Raw genomic sequence first — 27,247 nt, forward strand, 5'->3', positions numbered from 1 at the left:
AAGACAGAAGGCTGGAAATCAAGAGCCAAAAACAAAACAAACTAAAAGTTGGATTTTTGTATTTCAAAAGCCATCTACGAGTGTATTTACCAAGGAATTAATACTTATTTTAGCTCTTAATGGTTTTATGGCATTTATGATCAAACACCATCACCTCCTATGATCTACACCTGCTCAAATCAGCTCAAAGTGGGCAACATGTTTCAAGCTGAACTGAAAGATTTGTATCATAAACTCCTTAATTTCTCCACTGTCTCTACTAGTTTATGTCTAGACATATTAAGTTGGACCATTGGACACCGAATGATTAGTCTTCTGACAAGAGAAATGAAATAATTGAAAACCTAGTCTCATGACTGAGTAGAAATTCATTGACTTTGATATTGACTTCCTCTAATTGGATTAATTGGAGTTCAAGCTCTTCCTCCTGCTGGGTACATCCAGTTTTAATTTCACCTCCTCTGAAATCGCTATTCTTTAGAGCCAGCACATTCAGCTATGGCAACGTGTGTGTGTGTGTGTGTGTGTGTGTGTGTGTGTGTGTGTGTGTGTGTGTGTGTGTGTGTGTGTGTGTGTGTGTGTGTGTGTGTGTGTGTGTGTGTGTGTGTGTGTGTGTGTGTGTGTAATAATATTTTTTACAGGGTTCCATAAAGCACATTACAGTAATAGCAACTAATGTCCCTCTATCCCTCCCCCTCCCTGCATCCTCACTGTCCTTGTAGCTATGACAGCGAGGGTCGTCTGACTAATGTGACCTTCCCCACCGGCGTGGTGACCAATCTCCACGGCGACATGTCGTCAGGGGCTGTTGCTGTGGACATCGAGACGTCAGGGAGGGATGAGGACGTTTCCATCACAACCAACCTGTCATCAATAGACTCCTTCTACACGCTGGTGCAGGGTAAGTGTGTGTGTGTGTGTGTGTGTGTGTGTGTGTGTGTGTGTGTGTGTGTGTGTGTGTGTGTGTGTGTGTGTGTGTGTGTGTGTGTGTGTGTGTGTGTGTGTGTGTGTGTGTTCTTGTACTTGAGACATAGTGAGGACCAAAACTATCGTTACTATTACTAATGTTATTATTAGTCACATTTCTATTGCTATTACTGCTACTATTACTGCTTTTACTATTATTATTCTATTACATCAACTGCTGATATTACTACTTTCAGCATTATTACTGTCATATATAAATACATATATAACAATATGATAACACTGAAGTCTGGTTGGTGGTATGTGACCATGTTGTCATTTATTATGTTATCTATTGCACTTCTGTCCATCCTAAGAGAAAGACATACCTCCTCTTTTGCTCTCCCTAAGGTTTCTTCTATATTTTGTTAAAGGTTTTTTTTTTCGGGGAGTTCCTCCTTTGCCGGTGCGAGGGTCCAGGGACAGAGTATGTTCAATGTGCAGACTGTAAAGTCCTCAGAGGCAAATTTGTGATCTTTCCAATTGGACTACACAAATAAAATTGAATTGAATTGATAAGTATTTTTAAACCAACAGGTGAGGAGAGTGAGGACATTTTTGGAAAGGGGGGGCATTTTCCCAATCCTCACTTCTTCAAAGGCCTGTGCAAGGGTTCAGTCTTGGTTTTAAAGATTGGGTTGGAATAAGGTTTAGATGTGTGTGTGTGTGTGTGTGTGTGTGTGTGTGTGTGTGTGTGTGTGTGTGTGTGTGTGTGTGTGTGTGTGTGTGTGTGTGTGTGTGTGTGTGTGCGTGCGTGCGTGCGTGCGTGACTGTGACAGAGGAAGTAAGAAAGTTAGCAAAAGTGTGTGCACCGCAAATGCCTTTATAATGTGAATCAGACTGTATGATATTGTCCATTTAGAAATGAGGCCTGTGTTTTCTCTATTCAACATTTTTCAATAGCTCTTTTTTTTCCAATGTTGCCTTTTCAATTGAAATCACTGAAGAGTGGCTGTGCTTAAAAAATGGATCACTTTGGAAAAAGCCCAACACTAAAGTAGATGCAAGGTTTCACACATCGTACGCTCTACAAAAACAGCCAAGAAAACAGTAATAGCTGATAGACTGAGTAGACTCAGTGCCAAGCTGTTACATGTTACACAGTAGTGTTGCTGTGAGTTTGGCGTGGTATCAGGATCAAGAGACGTTGGCTGAAAAAGTCAGGTTGCCCCTCAAAAAAAAGCCAATATTATACTCTCTCCATCCGCATGACATACATTTCGTCATTAGCGGGGGTACATGTTGACTCTGTGCACACGTCCTCATACAAAACAGACCTTACTACCTACGTGATCTACTGTGCATGTGTGGAACGCTGACTCCAGAGATAAGTTTGAACAGAACAGCTTGACATCTGTGGTGTCCGGCCCTAAATTCTTCCCTTAACACCATTATGAATAAAGCAGCAACCTAGTATTCCAGAAATGTCTCAGCTCTGTAGTTTATAATCTTCCGCCACGACCACCACTCCTAGCACCTACCCAGGGCAAACGCTCCAAATCAGTAAATCTATATTTCTCTGACCAATGGCCATATTGTGAAATGTTTAATTCTCAATGATTTCCACAATATTACCCTCTGGCTCCGGTGAATGCCCCATGGGACCACTGTATGTACTGAGCTACAGTTAACAGTATTGATAAAGTATGTTAATGTCTATGTGAATTCCATCCGCAGACCTGCCTTTGTCCAATCCATAACCATTAAAGAAAGAAAGTAAAAAAGTGCAGATAGCCAAAGCTCAATGCCCACCCTCCAGTTCCCCCTCAGGTAAACACTGTGAGCTCTGTCAGCACTCTTGCCGTATATTTCAATGTTAGCGCTGTTAGCACTGTTATCCGCCAGCTCAGCCATTACATTTTGAGAGCCACTGAGAGGCAATAGAAATGCTCAATGCTCTCAATCTCGTTTTTTGCACCTTTAAACCTTTTAAGAATAAACCTGAGAGATCTGTCAATTATAATTCTTGAAAGAGGAAAAAAGAAGTTTAACCCTCCTTATTATCCTTCATGTCAGATATTGGGCCTGAATGGCGAGGGAAAACAATAATTTTGCACTGATGCCCTTGTTAAATCTGAACTAATGAACCAGTTGAAGCGAGGCCTTGAGTGGCCGGCAACGATTTGTTTCAGAGCATGCTACATGTGCCCCGAGTGAGAGGAAAAAAAGAGTGCAGTCTCCCTCACAGCAGAGCAGTATTGATCCGAACGTAATAAGTTATTCAAAGCCATCGACAAGTGTAGCATTCCTCTCCATCAATTCATGTACATTATTTATCCTTTCGCCTCCTTGCTATCATCTAAACTGCACAATGTGCCAGCCTGCAAGCAGGCCAGGTAATGTGAAATCATATTAGGTGTAGGTGCAGCCCAGAAATGGTAAACAAGCTGCTGTATTTTGTCATTTCGATGTTGTTGTTGATTGCTATGTGAAAGTGGGCGACCATGCAGGACCTGACAATGATGCTCTACAGGGACAATACAGTAAATGTTCACACCATTACATTATAATGGGTTGGTTCTAATAAGTTGTGTGTGCTGTCTGTCCTTATTCTTAACATATTGTACAAAGCCTCTTTTTTGTTAGAAAATTGATGTTGTCGGAGGGAGTGAAGGATCAGATCCACCGCACAATATTAAACCACAGCATACAATCAGCATAAAGGAATAACACAGTGGCCAGACGCTTTTTTCAGTAATCGCATTTTGGACGCATTTGAAAGTTAAAAATATCTTTGATGACTTGACCACAGATAATTGAATTTAGCCAACGAAGGCTGCATGTTTTTTCCTCAATGTTTATTTAAAAAAAAAAAAGAATTGTTAGAGTTCCAAAAAGAAAAGAATCCCAAAGAATCTAAGGAGGGGAAAGAAATACTTGTTTAGTTGCTCTCAAATCAAGATCAAAACTTTTTTTTAAATAAGTTAAAATACAAACGTTTTATTATATTTAATTAAGAAGGTAATGACATTTGAAAATAATTGCCAAAGCTAATTCCCTCAGTAATAAAAATAAAACTTTGGCATCAAATGTGTAGATGTTTTCTTTTTTAGGTTTGCCCGCAAAAGCTTTGTGAATAAAGTAGAATGCTTTGTTAGGAAATACTTTATACTCGTTAATACTCATTATTACCTGCTTTTAAAAAAGAAATCTGTCAAACAGGAATCATTTACCTGATGAAGGAAGGACCAGAAGGAGGGAAGACAAAGTAAAAATGTCTCTCTTTTATTCACACACGCACACACTGCCATTAGTCCTGCGAGAGGTCAAGGGGAACCTAATTAAAAGAGACTGGCGGATGTTAATACCTGCTCTGTGCTCCATTAGCAGGTTCAAATACTGCCCACGGAAATGAATTGTACTGTGTTCTCTCTTTACATTCATCCCCTCATTCACAATTTCTTGCTCTCCTCTCTTTTTCTTTAATTTTCTCTCCTTCTTCTCAGTCCAGTATCGATGGTGTTTATGAATAAATCCCTTGAAATCTGCCACACTGCAAAACGTAAAATCAATGTTAGGTTTTCTAATGGATCTTTCATGATAAGCCTCTCTCCGTCTCTCTGTCTCACAGACCAGCTTCGTAACAGTTACCAGGTGGGTAATGACCATTCGCTGCGGGTCATCTATGCCAATGGAATGGACACACACTACCAGACGGAGCCCCATATTCTGGCAGGTATGCAGTTTCGAGCACATTACCCTGAATGTTTGATAGTGAGTGGTGCATGGATGACATATATCTGTAGGACACCCCAGAGTTTAGCATCACACTGTTTCAGTTATTGCATAAAATAAGCTCTGTAGCAAACAAACGTTTAGGCTTTTGTTCAGCAAGATAATCTTTACAAAGGACACCACTTTTATGATTTTTGAAGCGTGGATACAATGTACACCGTGTACCAAGGCTGACTCCTTGCTAAATCGTTGTTAAATGACTTTCTCCTGCTTTACACCATGCTGTATGTGTAAAGCATGGGTATAGGATGTCTTCATGCTTAATGCTTATGAGTTCTAAATTGCTCATGAATCAGATTTCCATGTAAATGGTTTTCACCTAAAAGTTTTTGTTTGGCAGGCGTTGTCAGAGGCAACAACTGTCTGCCGATGTGATGGGTCTGTTTCTGAAAAAGATCATCAGTATTATAAAATATCATATTTGAATACGTTTGATCTGATCATCATCTTTCAAGCCATACCAGTGTTTTCCCATTTTAGTGCGTCTACAGCAAATCATCAGTTTTCTGTCCAAAGCAGCGCAGCAGTTTTAAAGACTCAAATACGTCATGTTCTTTTGACTTTCTAGATAGCCACTAGTTTGCATTACAGTGTAATAATCAGCTTGAAATGTGCTGCACGTACTGTAGGTGATCCGTCATAATAAATATGCCTGCTTTCCTTCATGTCATTGTTCATCATTGCATGGTGATGTAGCGCAGACGTTTCAGACTTACAAGCCTGCATTAGTGGCTGACCTGCCGAACTGCAGCAATATAACTTAATACAACACAACAATAAATACAGAGTGATGCTCACTGTGATTAATGACCAACTCAAGTGTCAAGTCTCTGCAGGCTGATTTTCATATGATGGTCTGAAGCTAAAACACTGCAGCAGGCTTTGGAACAGGGTTAGTAGCAATTAAATTGTATCGATATGATATGTGATTCACATTCAATGGGCTACATTAGAAGATTCAAACCGCACACAAAGCTCGTCTTGAGGTAAAATCATTAAAAGTCTGGAGGGGGAAACATTAAACCTTCCAGAGAGGCTAATGGCTTCTGTAAATGATCAAGATCCATACTGGCATGAACTCCGTTGCAGAGTGTGTTGTCTGAGCGACTTTGAGCAATATGTTTTACTTAATAAAGAAATATGCTCAGTAATATTTCAGTTTTTGTGGGATTAGGATGATCTTCCACTGCATTGTAAAGAGGTATACAGTGCCACATAGTGCACAAGGTACCCAGGATGTATGTTGCAATGAAGTTTGAAACAGTCTGGATAGGGCACTGTTCAATTCATTTACAGGGAGTGAATCAACTCTAACATTTACACACACAGGTCATATTGATTCACCGCTTTTTGTGCATATATTCAGATTCAGATTTATATGCCTCTATGCAGGTGTCAGCAGTGGGCAAAGGCATGATGTTTTCACCTGGGGAGGGAATTTCTTCAAATTTTGCACAAACATCCACCTGGACTAGAGGATAAATTGTTTAGAGTGTAATGATCAAATTGTGACAATTTCACACAAATGTCTTATAGGATAAATTGATGAAGTGATGAACTTTTCGGTCCCACATTGATGTAACCAGTTACTTGACTGCTTGGCGGCGGCTACTACAACCGTGAGGTGGTATTTGTAGTTCAACCATAAGATGTTGTTGGTTTTCAATTTCTTTTTCATATCCCTTTGTAGGTGCTGCTAACCCAACTGTAGCCCGACGCAACATGACACTGCCAGGAGAGAATGGCCAGAACCTGGTGGAGTGGAGGTTCAGGAAGGAACAGACACGCGGAAAAGTCATCGTCTTTGGGAGGAAGCTCAGGGTGAGTGCTCTCCATCTGGGGATGACTGGTGATCTACAAAAACGGGCATCTTTTCTGAACTGAAAGAGAAAATAGGCACAATGTGGTCCAATGGACAGGGATCCGTTTAATGAATCATGTAGTTATTGTATAAATATATGATCATCACAGGGATATCACATGCTGAACAGAGCAGCACATTCACACCTCAAGACATTGCAGAGTTTCAAATTCACCGGCTGAGAACCGTTGGAGGGAGAAGGTGCGCTGCACACAGAGCGGCCTCAGCTGGACATTAGATATAAGTGCAGCACCTTCTTGCTAGAAGGCAACAATGCTCACAAATCAGTCCTATCGTGTTGTTGCCCTCTGCGAGCAGCTTGAAGTGCGTTACATAGGGGCGCTCTGTTTCTGTCCATTATGGCGTTGTGTCTGTTGTTCTTACAAGCCATTAGGAGAGAAGGAAGGGACAATGATTTGTCTGCAGTGCTTGAATATTACATGAAGTGCTCTCTAACTAGCCCAGCCTAATAGGAGAAAACTCTGCAGTCATGTGGCCTCTGGAGAGTTTGATCCACACACTGGTGCCAATCTCAACATGGTCCAATAAACCCTAATGAATGCAACAGCATGTGTGGTCCACTAGTGGCAATGGGGAGTGTTGTATTGTGAGCTGGCAATAACGAGCTGCAGGTAGGTGTGTTTATTCAAAGGTGAGCATAAATACAGTATGTACACTGTATGTGTCTGTGAGAATTTGTCTTAACTACGCGAGGAGCTGTCTCAAGCAGCAACCAGATGACAATGTAAGGCATTAATGATGGTAGGGTGATTGTGGGGCGGGATGAACAGCGGGGAACCTTAGTCCAGCCTTTCTGCTAAGTGTTTCATACTGTTTTCATGTGGTGTGCAAAACCGACTGAGGATTGAGCATGTGAGGTAACGGAAAACTGCATGTTTTAGCAGCTTGTCGGATGAAATAAACGGCTGCTGTCAAAAACAGAATGTCAACGCTGGTAAGTTTTATGAAATGAATTGAATGATTGTAGGAAAGTTGGTTAGGGTATCGTTGGTCCCTAGATGTATTTGTCCCAATAATGTATGGCTGATAGACACACAGTGGATTTAATCATTCAGGCCAGGTAATGTGAAGCAAGTGTCAATTTTCACTCTTTATATGCATATGGTCTTTTCAAAATGAACTACAGTCTTCACAGGAAACACCGTAGTTAGGTTTAGGGATTAAACTACCACTTTAGGTTGAGGAAAAGTTTGTGAAATACTTAGTTGGGTTTAGGGAACAAGACTACTTTAATAGGTTAAGGAAAAGGTCGTTGCTTGGGTTAAAATAAATACCTAAGTGGCATTACTTTAGTACAGCAGATGCGTGATGAATAAATCAACAGCGACTTCTCGTTTCACAAGGGGCATGGACAACAATCTTGTTGCTGGGAGACAGTTTTTTTGTATTTACTGCCCATTCATTTCTAAAGATAGAGCTACAAACGCTGTATGAGTGGTACAGTAAATACAGCCCAGGATTCTTCCCCTCTATACTAGGGATTAAGGTAAATATACTTGCTGTCCAGGTTGAGTGATTGAAGGGAAGATAGGACTATCTGAGAGTCTTGTTTGGCGCTGCGTTGAAATAAAAGTCACAGAGTGCTCAGTTCCATAATGAACATGACAGGCTATGCCAATCTGCAAAAAATATTTGTTTTATCTGATATGGTGTGTCTCACACTCAGCAGGCTGTTGGCTGTTATCCCGTCTTGTTTCTCATCCAGCTGGCCACTAGCCACCGACCCAATATCCCTCTTCTTCCTCTGCCCCCCTTTATTCACCTCGCTGCATTCAACTGGTGCTAATTCACCAATGAAAGAGTGGCCGAATGAAAAGATGAGAAAAATGACTTGAATGTTTTCCAGCAAGACTCTATCTTTAATGAAACAGGTCTGTAAAACAATTCATTCTTAGTATTTCCCCTTGCTTCAAGGATCCATAAGGTGAGTTCAGCTCCGAACCCGGGTTATCCGTCTTCGTAAATTGGAGTTTGAACAAACAGCAAGTCATTTAGAAAGCGATAAAGAGTGGCTAGATGGAGCTGTGGTGCTACAGTGTTTTATGGGTCTTGGATCAGAAGTTTGTTTGAATTCAGTGCCTGGGGCGCCTATGTTAAATTGAGCAGCAAGTTATTAACAAGAATTAAACGGCATGGCTTATATATTGTTTGTCTGTCTGTTCAGCCAGGTGACTAATGCTTCATCCTACAGACGTCATAAATACTTTGCGGTGTTAGCTAGAGGCAAACACGAAGTGTGAAAGCGAAGTAGGGCTAAAGTTACACATCAAAACGTCATCTTGTTATGTGGTTGGGTGCCAGAATGGTTATAGAATACATTTGGATGAGAATGAGTGATTCTACATATTCAGAAACTCAATCTTGAAAATCTAATTTTCTTCAACTATTATAAAAAAAAAGGTGAACAAAACTTACTAGCCAACAGTAGCTAATGTGTTTAGAAAAGTATTCAGCCTCCTAGTACCAAGTGGTGTATAGCATTCTTGTTGTTATATTGTTATATCGTATCTTTTGGGCCATGATTCAAACAAACAGAAAAATTAAACTTTTGCACGTTTGTCCGTGCAGATAGTGATGAAATTTGCTGGTTGATTCCTTTAGTATTTGGGCACGTCTTAACCTTTGCTCCACTAAGCAATCACTTCTAGTGAACAAAAATATCTAAATCGAATGGGAAAATCTTCATGAACTCAGCATGTTCATGCTGCCCAAAGGCTCTCTCCATATTGCACACTCCATGAGCTTTCATCTAGCAACACACATAAACATCTCCTCACATAAGAGGCCGATTGATTGCCATGGTTTGCAGAGTATATTCATGCTCCCAGGAAGATAAACACCACTGCCACCTTCAGGCCAAACTACTTAAATCCATCTTCTGCTATTGCTCTGAGAAAAAAAGAGCCTTGTTTAATGCGTACCCTTTTGTATTGTGGGGTGAAATCAATATTATTGGGGCTTTAAATGGCTTTTGGCTTTTAGTGACAATCAGAACATGAAGGGAGCGTAGCAAGATTTAGCATAGATGCATGTACTATGATCAGTTTCAGATATCAAGCATGTCATGTTTCAGCTGAAAAGAGATCTCCATGATTCAGTGGTTATTTGTTTGCATCCCCCCTCCAGGTGAACGGCAGGAACCTGCTGTCTGTGGACTACGATCGCTCGCTGCGAACAGAGAAAATTTATGATGACCACAGGAAGTTCCTGCTGAAGATCATCTATGACACCCAAGGCCATCCGACACTCTGGGTACCCAGCAGCAAACTACTGTCAGTCAACTTGACTTACTCCAGGTAAGTGCTTCTATATTGGGGTATTAAGTATTTTCTACACTCAAATAAAGAAAGTCGAGATGTAATAGGTGAAGAATTGATAAGTCAGTGCCACTGGGCTCTGAAGAAAAGTCCAAAAGAGATAGCTTCACTGTATTCATGACTTTGGACATCTAACAGCACTTGTTTGTACACATAAAACGTACATACATCCTGCTCTTCTCCTTCCGCACCAATAGAGAAAAGGCTATGTGCTGGTTAAATTCCGCAATCAGTGCTGTGATTTATTCACTTATTTGCCATGAATTCCACTCATACAAAGCTAATACATTTTCAGTTTTTGTTGACACTGTTATAATTGTGATAATTTTACTTTTTGTTTATTATTGAGGTCTTAGTGTTTGTGTCTGTGTGTGCATGTTCAATTGCATTGAACTGTGTTTCTAACAGTTGGTCCACCCTGAGGGGGCAAAATAATAGAAACATTATGGACCGACAAAGAAAAAGCATGCAAACAATTTGGCCATATGGTTAGTGACACCTGGTGTTCGCATTAGCATTGCATTTGAATATAGCTATAAGGCTTTAATTAAGAACAGATGTGTGAATGTAGCTGGACCAGATTTTTTGCTTCCACAAAGTCTTATATATATTTATACATATCTGTGTGTCTGTCCAGTACGGGGCAGGTGACAGGCCTCCAGAGGGGTCCAACAACAGAGAGGTGGGAGTACGACAGCCAGGGAAGAATCATTTCCCGAGTCTTTGCTGACGGAAAGACATGGAGCTACACTTACTTGGATAAGGTAAAGGATGACACAATGAAAGCCATAAACACAGATGAACACACATCACTAACTACAGTATAATATGTCACATGTGCACACATCACTAACTACAGTATAATATGTCACATGTGCACACATCACTAACTACAGTATAATATGTCACATGTGCACACATCACTAACTACAGTATAATATGTCACATGTACACACATCACTAACTACAGTATAATATGTCACATGTACACACATCACTAACTACAGTATAATATGTCACATGTGCACACATCACTAACTACAGTATAATATTTCACATGTACACACATCACTAACTACAGTATAATATTTCACATGTGCACACATCACTAACTACAGTATAATATGTCACATGTACACACATCACTAACTACAGTATAATATTTCACATGTACACACATCACTAAGTACAGTATAAACAATATAGAACTGAAAACATTTGGTTCGACAGGCTTTTACTTCAAAGGCTTTAATTAAGAACAGATATGTGAATGTATCATCATCACGGTGTGAATATCAATTTTTACTTAATGAAGGATAAGACAAAAAGGCTTCAATTTATTTTTTTAATTAAGTAGTGCCTCATATGAGTAACTTAAGTGTTATTACAGAATACTCAAGGAGAATCAAATACCACACACACAAGGAGGTACTGTGATCGATGCTGCTCAACTCTTCAGAGACACGGGGAAAAAAAAGCATGGCATGCCAGAGTACACACACACAGTTCTCTGTTATTTTCCAAATTCAAAGGAAGGTTGCTGTGTGTGCAATAGTTTCTGGTCAAACAAAATAAGCAACACTAATTGAGTCTTTTCCCCTCTGTAGAATGTACTGTCACAAAGTTAGTGAGGAAAACAACCAGCAACAAAGACCGTACCTACAAATAGACAGCTCAGCTCCCCTGAGAAAGCAGAGGAGAGGAGAAATGGCTTGTAATAGTTAAATAGAAACGAATCACAGTGGTAAGATATGTCTGTCGCTTCCAGTGGACAGGTCAGGTCACAGGCCGTGGTTGCACTTGTCTTTTTAGTGTCACTTTTGTCAATCTGATCGTGCCAGGAGCGACTTACTGTCAAGTCTGTTTGCGTCGAGACCAAATCTTGCTGACTTTGGGATCCCATCAGCCAGACCACTGAGTTCTGATCTCAGTGAGGTGTACACAGCATGCAGGCACAATCTGGACAATTTATCAAAGTAGGTCTCCATCATTTTCTCCCCACAAGGAAGTTCCTCTGCACTCATGAGCGAGAGCAAAGGGAAGAGAGGAGGAAAACTGGGGCTGGAGCTCATCTGAGACTTGCTGTCTGAGTTATGTTACTGCTGAACCCAACATAATCCTAATTTTGCTGCTTCAAAATAAAAGCTTTTAAGTTTTTTACTGTGAAAAATTTCTAGGAACATGTGTTTATCACTTAATCAACAAAGCTTTGTTAGCGCCAATTCTTCAATAAAACAAGTCTATTAATATATCACAAAGTCACATTAACCACGGCCATAGTTGAAATAGCTTGGATTTTACAGCTAATTTGGCACGGACTCTTTTCACCACATTTCTATAGGATTGGAATTTACAGGTTGAAGACACAGATTAAAGGTCTCAGTGTTCTTTCAAATTGGCAAGCAAGCAGTGAGATTGAAGGGTTATTAAAATGTGTAAAAGCAAAGTAGCATCTGCTTACCTACACCTGGAAATTTTGGATCTGTGACAGTGTTTTGCCGGTGACCATAGTGTTTCAAAAGGGTAGAGAGAGACACATTTCAAATTCTGTAAAAATAATTCTCTTAAAAAAGTAATGCACTCAAATTGTCCATCAAAGAGAAAAGGAGACATGTGAGGAAAGGAGAGGTGACTGAAGGAAAACAGATGATTTAACAGATAGACTCAGGCCACGTTATCTCTTAAGGAGGACCAGAGAATGAAGTATAAAACTATATGGTACGAGGAGGAGAAGACAGGGATAAATTAGACCCTTTATGTGTTTGTTTGCTCAGGAAGACAGAGGGGCAGAGCCCAACACTAACAACAAGCCTTGTTTGTGCATGGTGAGAGACATGGACGAAGAGAGACGGAGAGGAACATTTCAGAGAGTCTGCAAAGAAAGCCCTACTACTGTGGAAACAAGACCCGAGGGATGCTGGGAGCTCGGTTAAAGCATGTTACAGAGAGAGAGGGAGAGACTGAAACAGGGGTAGAAATAACGTCCACTGTGGATGAAGAGAGACATGAATGATAGTATGGAAACATGACTGATATAGTTGGAGAGACATAAGGAGAGAGAAATAAATGAATAACAAGGTCAGAAGAAAAAAGTAGAAATGTAGGAAAAGTGGATTAATAGACATTTTGATAATCTATACCTGTATGTTGTTCTTTAAAAGCAGTCTTTGGAGTGTTGAGGCCTTTACAAACCGTGGGCATGACAAAAAAACGATCCGAAAATGCTAAATACTCTCCTGCAAATATTATGCTGGGTATTTTATGTGTCTAGGGCTTTCATTGTGAACGGTCTGAACAGAAGGAGTTGATCTGGTCTGCCCTGCATTTATCAAAGTTGATAAAAGTATCAAATCTTGGTTTGGAATACAGAGCCTTTGCGTTGTTTCATAAATACAGGCCCACCTCTCCTCATTCCGCACAGCGCGATTGATGCCTCTATTCGGTACGTAAGCTCAGAAAAATCAACTTTGTTCCGAAAAAACACTAGGTCACTTTTTTTGCCGGATAATATTCAAAGATTCAGGGATAATTTATTGTCATTATGCAACACAAGGATGCACAATGAAATTCAGTTGTAGCCCATTCGTAACAAACAGCAGCAACAAAACCAATTATCCTGGCAAATAATATGGTAGACACCTTCACATTAAAAATTAAACTATGACATTGTTGTTCAACTTTGACTGTGTTTGAGCACCAACCATCATGATGCAAACACAGAGTCCACCTCCTCTCGTCCCATCGGAGTCCTTTGCTCAGTCCAGCACTTGATCTGGGGTGAACAATGAAGCAAAGACTCTGTAAAGATGTGGGCTCAACAGTCACCAACCTCCTGCTGCTTTCAGCCTCTCCTCTCTTGAGCAGTTTGGTGGGGTTTGGTCTGGCAGATATGGCTGGTTGGTGCACTTATTCCCCACGCTTCCTTATCAGATGTTGATGAATGTATTCTGTCATAGGCCATTAGTGATGAACACAAAAAAAATCAACAAATAAAGACTAATTGTAGCAAAAATCATGGGAGCTAACGGCCACAGCATGTAAATGAGCAGCCGTTCTCATAGCATATCTGTGTTCAGTGTGAAAATGCTCTTGGTAATTATTTTCTGGGCGACAGTTTGGAAAGAAATAGCAATACCCTAGTCAATAATTAATAAGAGATAACTGACAAAGGGAGAAGGGACTGAATTAAAGACAAGAGAAAAAAGCAGACAAACGATGGAAAAAGAAGTAAGGGAAGGCAGAAAACAAGAGACAAAACAAGGGATGAGAAGAGGAGACAAACAGGAAGAGGAGATCGTTCCCTCCTTGTCTATGTCACTCCATGCACACTCTCGTCTTCTCTTGCACTTGTGTTTCATTCACTTCCTCCAGCTATCACTTTCTCTCCTTGCTGTAATACTTACTGTGTCAAAAAGCAGAATTCATCATGCACAGTGACACACAGTCAACATCATGACTGCATCCGTATGGAAGCAACATGCTATAATTTATGAAAACACCACAAGCACAGGAATAGACCGCTTTTTTTTGTCTCGTCTTGTGCTCAGAGAGAGAGGATGTTATTTCAAGATGGGTGAAGACAAACTGTGGAGATATCCCTTAATTACCTCTGCATTGTCTGATTTATTTGTTAACATAAGCACTGGGATTGGATGTAAAATGTGCTTCTTGAAATACAACCAATAACAAATTTTTGCTACTTTTACCAGCTGTCACCCCTAGATTCACACAATAAATGTATATACCCAATATACCCTATATATATATATAGATATAGATAGATAGATAGATAGATAGATAGATAGATAGATAGATAGATAGATAGATAGATAGATAGATAGATAGATAGATAGATAGATAGATAGATAGATAGATAGATAGATAGATAGATATTTATAAGATGAGCAAGATCTAGTCTCAGAGCGTACAGACTTGACAGACAATACAGACTTGGTCCACTCTACCATAATGGTCAAGCTACTTTCTGACAACACAAACCAAATGCATGGTGTATAAAAGACATAAAAACAGTAATGCACGATAATACATCAAATCTGATCAGTTTAATTCCATGAAAGATTTTAAAGCAAATTTGGAAAAAAAATCTTAAAAGCACACTTTCATTTCCTAAGGAGCCATTTTAACGGTTTAACAGTTTCGCTCCTCGAACCTGTTTAGTTGGAGGTCAAGGTGACCTTTACTTCCTGCCTGAGCAAAGGGGACACACCCAGGAGATTAAAAGAGTTATGTTCTAGACCAAGAAGAGTTGCAGCGGTCTCTTCTTAAAGATTACATCTGCATTCTCCTCACATTTAAGATTATTGTCCACTACTAATGACAGTGTAGGAGGGTCCCAGAGGTTCCCTGAAAGTGATAGCTTTGTCTTTGTTTAAAGGGGGGTTGAATTGGTGTTGAATTGTTCTTCAAAAGTTGAGTTTTCCTCCTCATGTAGAAGAGCTATGCGTGCTAAGCCCCAGGCCCCAATGCCAGTGCAGCGTTCGAAACACCCATGGGACGGATGAGGTAGCAGGGCATCCAAGTTTAGGAAAAATGAAGTTATGAAGTAAACATGTCGTGTCATGTTTTTCTGTGAAAGCTCTTTCCTCGCCCTGCCATGTGTGCTTGGAAATGTTGGGCTTTGTTTGCTGGAAGGTTGGCTGACAATGTACAAGCCGAAGCCTATTCACTCGCTGCTTTTTTTCAAAAATCATTTCATAACTGTCCTTGTTTTTTTGTGTTTCTGTGTTTGACTGTTAAATAACATCCCCACTTGTGGTTCAGTTCCACAAACTGCACAAAAGCACAATAACTCAGGCCAGACTCTGGCAGACAGAGCAACAAATTAGTGCATCTCAGGTGAGATACTGGGCTGAAGAAGGACAAGCATGAACATTGAATCATATAGTGTCCTCATTGAAAATCAGCAGTGCCAGAAATTAATGGAGGGCAGCGTAGGAGTGGTGGAGGCTGCTGTGGCAGCAGTCTTAGCAAAAGTGAATCGACAGATTAGTACACGTGACTACCTCATTTTCCTCCTAATTGTATTAATGCAGCTGGTGAATGAGCTGGTAAAGCATGAACGGACGACGTAGATAAAGCCAGCGTTACTTCAGTGCTCTGTCCAACCTAATTTAATGCTCCATATCACATGACGAAAGAGATTTGCCAAACTCCTTTAGGGTTAAAGGCCTTAACAAAGAACGGCGGAAGCCCGTCAACGGCTATTTAAAACCAACAGCAAAATCTTCCAAATAGATCCAGGTGTGATGTGGATGGACCTGGATGGTATAGAACACCTCAGCTAAGTTTCTACTGTTAGCTGGGTTGTGATCTCCCCAGAGGAGCGCAAATAAAGCACTACTTAAAATGCAAGGCTAGCTGTCTCACTCTCATGCAGGTGGGATTTTGCATAAGGTCCAGTGGGACACAACCCCGCCAGATGGCACAGCAATATCAAGATATTCATCTAATAGAAGCTGATTGAAGGATGCACCTGATTCCCTCATTGATTTAGAATGTTCATGATGTGGATGTGCTCAGTGACATTACCTTTAGCTTAAGGTTCATGCGGAACACCACTTTTATTTTGTGTGTGAGGAGCTTTATGTTTATTACAAACTTCTGTGGTTAGATATGGATGTTTGCCTCCCACTACAGTGCTTCCCTGGTATGATGGATGCCCCTATCTGCTTGAACAGTTAATATGAATATAATTAGTTTATTTATTTATTTATACATAGATTTTTATGCAGGATGTTCCACGACGTTGTGTTAATGCGCCTCACCTGTGTGTATACAATTAGCATTACTGCTAGAGTGGTTATGTTGAAGATGGCTTCCAGCTGCAACACATTCATCTATTTGCCCACAATAAATTAAAAAAAGGCAGTTTATCTGAGAGTGCCGGTGCTTTGTTTCTTCTGGCCTTGCCTCTGCCTTGCATCCGATACTGGTAGAGATTTGGAGCCCTGCCCACTTTCCAGTTCATGTGAAGCGTCTCATTGCGCTTTTTCTCTTGTGTCTTTTACTGCTCTAATGGCATGTTTGTTCTGCCCTATCTGTCCAACAGTCCATGGTCTTGCTGCTGCACAGCCAGCACCAGTACATCTTTGACTATGGCTCGGGGGACCGGTTGTCAGCGGTCACCATGCCCAGCGTGGCTCGACACACCATGCAGACTATCAGATCCATAGGATACTACAGGAACATCTACAACCCCCCAGAGAGCAACGCCTCCGTCACTGTGGACTACTCTGAAGACGGACAGTGTGTGTGTGTGTGTGTGTGTGTGTGTGTGTGTGTGTGTGTGTGTGTGTGTGTGTGTGTGTGTGTGTGTGTGTGTGTGTGTGTGTGTGTGTGTGTGTGTGTGTGTGTGTGTGTGTGTGTGTGTGTGTGTGTGTGTGATAAAGTGCAATTCATTACTTAGGCTAGGATTTTTTAGTTTTCCTTCGTTCTGTTATTGTATCTTTCTTCTTGCAGCTACAAGTGTTACCCATTATATTTGTAGAAGACATTGTAGTTCAACAGTATATTGTTTTGTGGCTTTAAGTCCCACCAGGTGACAGGTTGGCTTACTCATGATGAATCTTTAATCATTTAAGGATTGTTCCAGTGTGATTAGAGACCCATTGAGGTTATAACATTTTCATGTTATTATCGGGGAGGAGCCTACCAACACACAACATGAAACAAGACAACCCAGTCATTTTACTGTTAGCCTACATTAGAAAACATGTGATTCATCAAGCCATTCAGATTTGACTCCCCTTCCTCTGACACATGCATGCTCATAAGAATGTATACCATCCACATCTTGACAACCAACTTAAAGAGACAGGCGCTAAAACGGAGGGTGAACACAGATATATTCAAACCAAAAATATGATTTTTTTTTACCATTAAAGCATATAAACATGTTCTAGTAGAAACATGAGCCTGGAAATGAGCATGATATTTCCTCTCTAAAACTGACGTTCTCTCCTCCCTCTCCAGCTCCTCAGAGTTGCCCATCTAGGCACTGGCCGCCGCATACTCTACAAATATCGCAGACAGGTACGTGATTTTTTTGTTTTGAATGGATTTAACATAATCAGTAGTAAAAACAAATCATTAGTAATGTACATTTTTGTTTTAAATTTTTTCTTTACATTATGTTCAAGTACATGTAGTTTATAATATAATAAATCCAATGTTTTATACGTGTGTGTGTGTGTGTGTGTGTGTGTGTGTGTGTGTGTGTGTGTGTGTGTGTGTGTGTGTGTGTGTCAGTGTGTGAGTATCAGCCTGTCTCTTCTACGCAATGAAAAATATTATTAAAATAAATAATTTTAAATCATTCAAAATTTGGACCGTTAGAATGAATTATTATTTCTCCTTCAATTGTTAATCATTTTTTGTAAACCCACCTATGAATAGTTACACATTGTGAGAACATTTTATTAAAATTTATTTTTCCCCAAGATCCAGAACAGCATAATCAGATATATAACATGTATGATAAATTAAAAGAAGATCTTTTTTTTTGCATCGCGTACTTGACAGTCATGGCAGGGAGAGATCATCAGTTCAGCCCGAATCATGAAGAAACAGAGTCAGGCGGACCCCAGGGTGGTGGTGCAGCAGCTGCAGCAGAGAAAGAACAGGGGCTTTGACAGCTTGAATAGACCACTCAAGTCTGCATGGCAGCCATTAAATGTAACTGATGGTGTAGCTGATCTTGGATGAATGGGATCTGCTAGGCTACCAAGTCCATTATAGTAAACACATACTGCTCTGTTTTATTCATCTCCCCAGAACAAGCTGGCAGAGATTCTCTATGACTCAACGCGGGTCAGTTTCACGTACGACGAGACGGCTGGTGTGCTGAAGACCGTCAACCTGCAGAGCGAAGGCTTCATCTGCTCCATCCGGTACCGCCAGATTGGCCCGCTGGTCGACCGGCAAATATTCCGCTTCAGCGAGGACGGGATGGTGAACGCGCGCTTCGACTACACCTATGACAACAGCTTCAGAGTCACCAGCATGCAGGCTGTAATCAATGAGACGCCGCTGCCAATCGATCTCTATCAGTTCGATGATATATCTGGGAAGGTGGAGCAGTTTGGGAAGTTCGGAGTCATCTATTATGATATCAATCAGGTAAGAGGGGATTGGCTGCATTCATTTAAATTGTCCTTAAATGATGGATTAGTAAGAAAAAGTACCTCATGAATCTTGATGAGGGGATCAGTCGTTGCAGTTAGAGGTGATAGTTTTATATTAATCTGGCATTTAAAGGCACAGACATCATACATACTAAATTTGGACGTTTACCTCCTGATTGACATCCCAGCTAAAGCCTCAATTATTCGACTTCAATTTTTCACCCTCCGACGTCCTTTTAAGTGAGACTAAGGTTGGAGATATGGCTAGAAAAAACACAAAGAAAAATGTCTCCATCACTGATGATATGACATATGATATGGTGTAGGTGACAGCATTATTATTAAGAACAGTAATCAATAAATGTACGTATTTTATTCATATGGTTAACTCTGCCAACAAAAGACGCAATAAATGAAAGGTTCTGAAATGCGAACACTGAACCGTGAGGAGGAAGAGGAAAAGAAATGGTGACTTCCATGTAATCCTTAAAATACAAACCAAATTTAATAAGATAAATTTGGTTTAGTAGCAGCAGATCATTTTCCTAAACCTTGGTCAGGTTTAGGAAAATATCCTGGTTTGGGTTAAAGTTTAGCACACTTGTTGTGTAACTTATGGAACTTGGTGTTAGTGCAGTGCATAAGCCACCTAGCAAAACTACGGTTAACTACATCGTCGACTTTTGGTTTGACGCGGGACTCAGCAATGTCCCGGGTGCTAGTCCCATTTGCTTCAATTCCTCCAATACAACTGGTGGCAATGTGTTTGGTTCTAAGAAAAACCCTGACTGGCTCTTGTTTAGAGTTAATGCCCATGTCTCGTCTGGTCAGTCATGTATCGTTTATCCCCCCTGTCTTAGATCATCTCCACAGCAGTGATGACCTACACCAAACACTTCGACCAGCACGGCCGCATCAAGGAGATCCAGTATGAGATCTTCAGGTCTCTGATGTACTGGATCACCATTCAGTACGACAACATGGGCCGAGTCACCAAGCGGGAGATCAAGATTGGACCGTTCGCCAACACAACCAAGTATGGTTACGAGTATGACGTTGACGGACAGCTGCAGACGGTCTCCCTCAATGAGAAGATGATGTGGAGGTAGGATCCTAACATTAAACGGAGAAAAAGCAACATCATTTGATGACGCCAGATGTCAACAGTTTCATGTTCTGACCTTCCAGGTATAATTATGACCTGAATGGGAATCTGCATTTGCTGAACCCGGGCAACAGTGGACGGTTGACCCCTCTACGCTACGACCTGAGGGACAGGATCACTCGCCTGGGAGACGTTCAGTACAGGCTGGACGAAGATGGTTTCCTGAGACAGAGAGGCGCCGAGATATTTGAATACAACTCCAAAGGTAGGAGTTACAATAGCAGTATATAAAAAACCTAAATTAAATGAATTAGCTTTGGCGCAAAGTTTGTTCTTTTAAATGCCAGTGCAGCAGTACATAAACCCTAGTTTATTTAGTTTTAATTTTTTTTTAAATTTCAGCATTTTCAAGCAAAGTAACAATCCCACTGAAATGAATACTTCCAACGTTGTCATCCTTTGCCTTCCTTTCTATCGTCTGTGATTCAGGTCTTCTAGTTCGTGTCTACAGTAAAGCGGCCAGCTGGACCATCCAGTACCGTTACGACGGTTTGGGTCGGCGCGTGGCTTCTAGAAACAGCCTGGGCCAACACCTGCAGTTCTTCTATGCTGACCTGAACTACCCCACCAGGATCACCCACGTCTATAACCACTCCAGCTCCGAGATCACGTCCTTTTACTACGATCTGCAGGTAGCTGCACTGGAGAAGCCATTCTGAATGTGATGATATTATTGCTAGAATACTGTATTTGGAAAGTACAATTTATCTCAAATGTTCTCTGGTATTTCTAGCTAGAGACAGACATACTGTGCAGAATGTAAAGGAGTCCTGCTTTCTCTGAACAGACCTCCCACTCACTGCTTCTTATGAGTCACTTTTGATTTTCACTCTCAACTTTTGATTTATGATAGTCCATGTGGAGCAGGTTTCCCTCCAATGACCATAGGGAAAACACGGTGAATGTGCAGCATCTCAATTAGAGAGGAGGTGATGGCTCTCTCTGTAGCAACACCACTTTATCACATAAAAATACTTTGAATGCTTCACAGGTTAGGAAACCCTTTAACAGTGTTTCATTGTTATGAATACAGATACATATACACACACACAATAATTCAAAATAATGGGGCGCCATTATTTATAGCCCTCCTGTTGCCACGTGGAGTTCTAATACAACAGCAAGTCTGTTTACCATTATATTCATAATGTGTTTAATTGTTATGTTTATTGTTGCACAGGGCCATGTGTTTGCTATGGAGATCAGCAGTGGAGAGGAGTTTTATATTGCATGTGATAACACCGGGACCCCTCTGGCTGTCTTCAGCAACAACGGACTGTTGCTTAAACAGGTATGTGTGCGTGTGAATGTGTGAGAGTGTATTTTGAATGTGTGTATGTGTGTCCGCTACTGAAATGGTTTTGTGTCTCCATATCAGATCATAAATCTGTGTGTGTTTTTGCAGGTGCAGTACACGGCGTACGGGGAGGTCTACTTTGATTCCAACCCAGACTTTGTGCTGGTGATTGGTTTCCATGGAGGCCTGTACGACCCTCTGACACGACTGCTGCACTTTGGAGACAGAGACTACGACATCCCAGCTGGAAGGTATTCACTCATTTTACAGTCCAAGTGGGAGAGGTCATTCTCTACAATAGGACGCTGTTGTTTTGAGTGTGTGCGTGTGATTTCTTTACAAAGGTGGACCACTCCTGACATCAGCACATGGACACGTGTTGGTAAAGACCCCCAGCCCTTCAACCTCTACATGTTCCGAGGAAACAACCCCATCAGCAAGATTCATCAGGTCAAAGAATATGTCACAGGTAAGAAGGAAACATTCACAGAAAATGAATTAGCGTGTAAGATAAGGGATAGTACTTTTTGGGTGTAGATTGTCCATGAGAAAAACGTGGAACAGGAGTATTCAAGTGCTAATATTAGTACAGCTGTCCTGCAAAGTACTATAATGGCTCTCCTTCTGTTAACTGCAGTTCATTATTTTACTTCATATTTAAAAAGTATACGTAGGAACTAAAAATGTTTAAGCCGGATTACCAAACATATATCTATCTTCCGAGCTGTTTTTAAAAACAGAAAGTGATTCTTTCATTTGCTTGTGGAGAAATTGTGACATTCATGTGTTGCATTCATTTACATTATCCACATACTGAATCCACTTCACTCCTGCAGTTTGCCGACATATAGTGTTTTTTGTGTTGTTTTTCATCAGCCTGATTAGTGAAGTGAGTGGGGTTTTTGAATTCTCAGAAATGCAAAAATACTTTTGCTTCATTTCCCAACACTATCTGAAAGCTATGTTTAGGAAAAATTAAACAGTGAGGTGAAATAAGTCTGATGCGAAAGGTGCCAAAAAGTTCCATCTGCCTGGAGGAAAGTAGACCTGTGGCAGATATATGAAGTGATCGGGAATTTGAGTTTTTGTATCATAGACACTAAAGGGTGCCTGGGTGTCCGACCCCAAGGAGGCTGACGAAGCGTTGATGTTACTGCGCCATTTGCTATTTGCTGACACCCAGAAACATCCTGAACACAAGAAAAGAGAAAATCCAGGCAGAGGGCAGCGTCTCTGCATATGCAGACACCGCCGCACACTTCTAGTGGGTCATGTGATGATTGAGAGGGATTGTATTTGCTCAGTCTACACATTGTTTCATGGGGAAATAATGCATATTCTACCTTTTAATTGGGTTTATTAAGTTATTATAAGATATGTATAAAGATGCCTCTATTGAGTGCAAATGATCGAAGCGACGTATTCTTAAATTATTTGATTTTCCTCTTTTCCACATCCACTGTTCCCTCTCTCTCTCTCTGTAGATGTCAATATCTGGTTGGTCACATTTGGCTTCCATCTCCACAACGCCATCCCAGGATTCCCCATTCCCAAGTTTGACCTGACGCAGCCGTCACTGGAGATGAAGAAGAGCCAGCTGTGGGACGACCTGCCTGTATGTATCCTGAACGCTCCTAGATAGAAAGCCCGATGGCTTGCAGATGACTTGACAGCGTTGTGGCCTGTTGTATTAGCAGCAGATCCACATGGAGCAGAAAATGCTGCTGCTCTGCTCAAACCTTTAAGAATTGTTGTGCGTCTGGCCACAACCAGTGATGTGATCATGATTGTATTATTCTAACATTATTACTATTATTTGAATAGATTTTAACTATTTGAATGTCACTTACAGCAGCATACATTTGTTGGCTCCATACAGAGAAAAAAATGTAAAAATAAATATTTCATTATATTGTTTTAAAAGGTGCTACACATATATTTTACAGATATCATAACTGTGAACTACAATTTTTGTAACTCTACTAACTAAACTAAAGTTATTGCAGAAATACACACTTATGATAATACACAGACAATAAAATCCCCATTAGGAAAGAAAAGTTAATTTCATACAGGCAAAATAAAAACACAATAAAGAAGAAAAAATGATTAAATGGAGAAGAAAACAACATGGAACAAATGACATAACTAAATAAACAAAGCAGTTAAAAATGAGAGAAAGCGAGAAAAGGTGAGGAAATATAGCTACAACCTGACCTCAGAAAAGGAAATAAGGAAACGGAGGGGAAAGAGGAGGAAAAGAAGTGAGACTAATGAGGAGGAGAAGACGATAAATACTCATCCAGCGAAACCAATCATCCATCCCCTCGCTCGACTTAAAACTGGATTCTCTGCTCCTCCTTCTTTCTGGTTATCAGGGAGTCACACTTCTCTCGCAAAGAGAGAGAGACTGCTGATATTCAGAGAAATAAAAACGCCAACATGAGCACTGCTTAATGAAGACAGAGACAAAAATAGATGTGGCAGATTCAGAAAGGAAGGATAGAAAATGAGGAGGGTGTTGTTTGAAGTCCTATTGTACTGGACTTATTTGTGGGTGCAGCAATGGCCTTTCTCACGAGAATTCAGAAGCTGCAGGCTTGTTAATCGACCAGGACCACACCTGTACATACAAAAAACCACAATACTTCACACAAGCACAAAAAGTTGATACGTGTATGTGTGTGTATATATATATATATATATGAACTCTCTCTGTATGACTGTCTGTAGAAGAAGTTTCTGCCAATGTTTCCCAAAGAATGGAACATCTGTCTGTAGGGCATAGCTTTACAAACATGCTTAATGTTAATGAGCCCGGTTACGGTACTCTTTCACGAGCCCGTTTCAGCCAGACCATAATTCCTGTTATGCCCCAAAAAATTAGAAAAGGCCAAATAGAGAATCAATGTCCGGATCACCCGCTGTTGCTCTGACGACAGGAGGCTGGATGTAAAGGGCTACACAGAGCTACCTGCCTGTAACGGCACATTACCTCACCGCTAAGTGGGAGATTAGAAGCCTTGTTTCTGCAGCTTCCTGTACACAAATGAATCTATTATTGTTCAAAGTCAAAAAGAACAAACTTTATGAGATTTATTAAATACAAATATTTTAAAATCAAGTAAATTTCACTGCCATCTATACTTCTGTATTGAAAACATACCTGACCGTGGCACCACAAAATTCACGGTTCAGTTCAATACGGTACGTATTGAACTGAATTTTGTGAACCGTTACACCCCTAGTATACATATACAAACATACACATATCTCTTTTTTGTGTGTGTTTATAAATATCACCTCGATTTTGCTTCAGAGCTGTTCTGCAACTGCTCCTCTCTACCTTATTCTGATTTATTTCCTAGCAACAAATGCAATAATAAAATAATAAACACATAAGCTACAGTAAAGTGATACATTGTCCAAAGAAACAGCCAGACATCTCATAATTTACCCCAGTCCCTGGGAGGGAGAACCAAAATATAATACACATATAATCACAGAACAAAAATATACACCCAGAGGTATTATTAAAATAATAGCTAGAGCACATAAGAATATACAGCACCTTACCACGATGGTATATAATCACTGTTCTTCTTCAGTGTCCCTTCTCTTTGCACTAATTTCCTACAGTTTTGGTACCAGTTCAAAGAACTTGATTTGTGAGCAGGGCACAAGGAATCCAATATGATTTGGCAAAAACAAAAGCATAACGATGATAGAACCTTATGAACTATTTTTGTGAGACTTACCTTGAACTTGTTACAATCTGAAACACATAATGATAAAAGAACTGTTCATGGTGTCAAAAAGTTTAGGGACAGGTGGTGATATTCTTGAGCTTTCGCAAATTAAACAACGTAATATCACTCGTATAAATCTGATGGATACAAGGGTTAACCCACTTGCACATATGTTCTTTTAAAGCAGTGTTTGTGTAATGAACTTCTTATGTGTTACATGAAGTGAAACGTTGCTCCTCTTCCTCTCGTCCTCAGTCCATCTCAGGTGTCCAGCAGGAGGTGACTCGTCAGTCTCAGGCCTTCCTGTCCTTCGAGCGCATGCCAGAGATCCAGCTCAGCCGGCGCCATTCAGACCACGGCAGACCCTGGCTGTGGTTCTCCACTGTCAAGTCTCTGGTCGGCAAGGGAGTGATGCTCGCCGTGATCCAAGGCCGCGTGGTGACCAACGCCCTCAACATCGCCAATGAGGACTGCATCAAAGTGGCTGCAGTCTTAAACAATGCTTTTTACCTTGAAGACCTACATTACACAGTGGAGGGTCGAGACACGCACGTCTTCATCAAGACCAGCCTGCCGGAGAACGATCTCAGTGCACTGCGGCTCACCTCGGGCAGGAAATCTCTGGAAAACGGTGTGAACGTCACAGTGTCCCAGTCGACGACGGTGATGAACGGGAGGACGCGGCGCTTCGCTGACGTGGAGTTGCAGTATGGCGCCCTGGCGCTCCACGTGCGTTACGGGACGACGCTTGACGAGGAAAAGGCACGAATCCTGGAGCACGCCAGGCAGAGGGCGCTGGCAAGCGCCTGGGCCCGCGAACAGCAGCGGGTGAGAGACGGGGAGGAAGGAGTTCGGCTGTGGACGGAAGGAGAGAAAAGGCAGCTGCTGAGCAGCGGCAAGGTTTTGGGTTACGACGGCTATTATGTGTTGTCCATAGAGCAGTACCCCGAGCTAGCCGACAGCGCTAACAACATGCAGTTCCTGCGGCAGAGTGAGATAGGGAGGAGGTAACACGGCATCAACAAACGGCTCATTTCTACCCCGTGTGACTGTCAAAGACTAACAAGAAGTTCAGTTTAAACACAACGCTGATGTCACAGACTGAACTGAGACTTAAAAATAGCCACTGAAGAGACCCCATGTTTGCAAATTAGTTTTATTCTGAGGAGTAGGATTTATAGTGAGCGAGCCCTTCAACGCAATTGACCCGAAACACCAAACTAAAGTTGTGATGGTTAAAAACAATCTTCATGCGCCTGCGACAAGGTTACGTCTTTTGACCGATGCCTTTTCTGTCTCTCTCTTTCTTTTTCTATCTATATTTTCTTTCTTTCATCCTTCCGTCTGCCTTTAAACAGCCTGCACGTATGCCCCTCCCCCTCTCTCTGGTAGGCGGGGCTAACCTGAGTGCTAGAATCGTGTTCTATCTAGCTGTGAAACAGCGGGATGTAGAAGCTCGTCCGGATAGCCGACAGAGCATTTCCGTAGCCGTCACAACGAGATGAGCCCCCAAGCATTTAGACAGTTGTAAACTGTCAGAGCAGTCGACATAACAAATGTCTGTGGATCCCTCGCAGGTGTTGCAGGTATCACATCTGTGCGGGTCCAGGTGTGACCCGCTGCTCTGGGTTATAGACCCTCATGAGCCATCGGATCTACTGTGTCCATGGCTGAAGGAACTGGAACTGTTGTGGACTCTCTAAGAGAGATGGGCACAAAAAAAAGGACAACAATTTGTATGAGGGACAAAAAAAAAAAGACATTATTTTCTGTTTGGATTTTTTGTTTTGTTTTATATATAAACTTGCGTTTGCTTCAGACAAAAGGGGATGAAAAAATGAACAAAAAAACATTTACATACTATTACCTATACCACTATTACTACTATTATTACACCACCACCACCACCACCGGAATGGACCATGATCTGATCCAAACAAAACTTTGAGTTGTTTCTGTTTCCTTCTTATCTATTATCTGTTTGGTCAGTTCC

The 27,247-nt window shown here is 41.1% G+C and overlaps 2 protein-coding genes across 2 annotated transcripts in view; one reads left to right on the forward strand and one right to left on the reverse strand.

The window, feature by feature from the left end:
- tenm3 (teneurin transmembrane protein 3) overlaps positions 1 to 27,191 on the forward strand; it is a 143,461-nt gene extending 116,270 nt beyond the window's left edge. The window contains exons 35-50 of the mRNA XM_054605005.1: positions 723 to 901; positions 4,538 to 4,642; positions 6,392 to 6,522; positions 9,710 to 9,879; positions 10,538 to 10,664; positions 16,970 to 17,170; positions 17,893 to 17,952; positions 18,694 to 19,038; positions 19,904 to 20,148; positions 20,232 to 20,413; positions 20,638 to 20,840; positions 21,389 to 21,499; positions 21,614 to 21,756; positions 21,850 to 21,974; positions 22,990 to 23,120; positions 25,510 to 27,191. Of these exons, the coding sequence (XP_054460980.1) occupies positions 723 to 901; positions 4,538 to 4,642; positions 6,392 to 6,522; positions 9,710 to 9,879; positions 10,538 to 10,664; positions 16,970 to 17,170; positions 17,893 to 17,952; positions 18,694 to 19,038; positions 19,904 to 20,148; positions 20,232 to 20,413; positions 20,638 to 20,840; positions 21,389 to 21,499; positions 21,614 to 21,756; positions 21,850 to 21,974; positions 22,990 to 23,120; positions 25,510 to 26,265 (3,214 nt within the window). The 3' untranslated portion in view covers positions 26,266 to 27,191. The remainder of the gene's footprint in view (positions 1 to 722; positions 902 to 4,537; positions 4,643 to 6,391; positions 6,523 to 9,709; positions 9,880 to 10,537; positions 10,665 to 16,969; positions 17,171 to 17,892; positions 17,953 to 18,693; positions 19,039 to 19,903; positions 20,149 to 20,231; positions 20,414 to 20,637; positions 20,841 to 21,388; positions 21,500 to 21,613; positions 21,757 to 21,849; positions 21,975 to 22,989; positions 23,121 to 25,509) is intronic.
- Positions 26,910 to 27,247, reverse strand: part of LOC129095413 (deoxycytidylate deaminase-like) — a 6,073-nt gene continuing 5,735 nt past the window's right edge. Inside the window, exon 5 of the mRNA XM_054603839.1 lies at positions 26,910 to 26,953. Coding sequence (XP_054459814.1) covers positions 26,910 to 26,953 — 44 coding nt within the window. The remainder of the gene's footprint in view (positions 26,954 to 27,247) is intronic.

The sequence above is a fragment of the Anoplopoma fimbria genome, chromosome 9 (assembly GCF_027596085.1).
Source record: "Anoplopoma fimbria isolate UVic2021 breed Golden Eagle Sablefish chromosome 9, Afim_UVic_2022, whole genome shotgun sequence".
NCBI classification, from domain to species: domain Eukaryota; kingdom Metazoa; phylum Chordata; class Actinopteri; order Perciformes; family Anoplopomatidae; genus Anoplopoma; species Anoplopoma fimbria.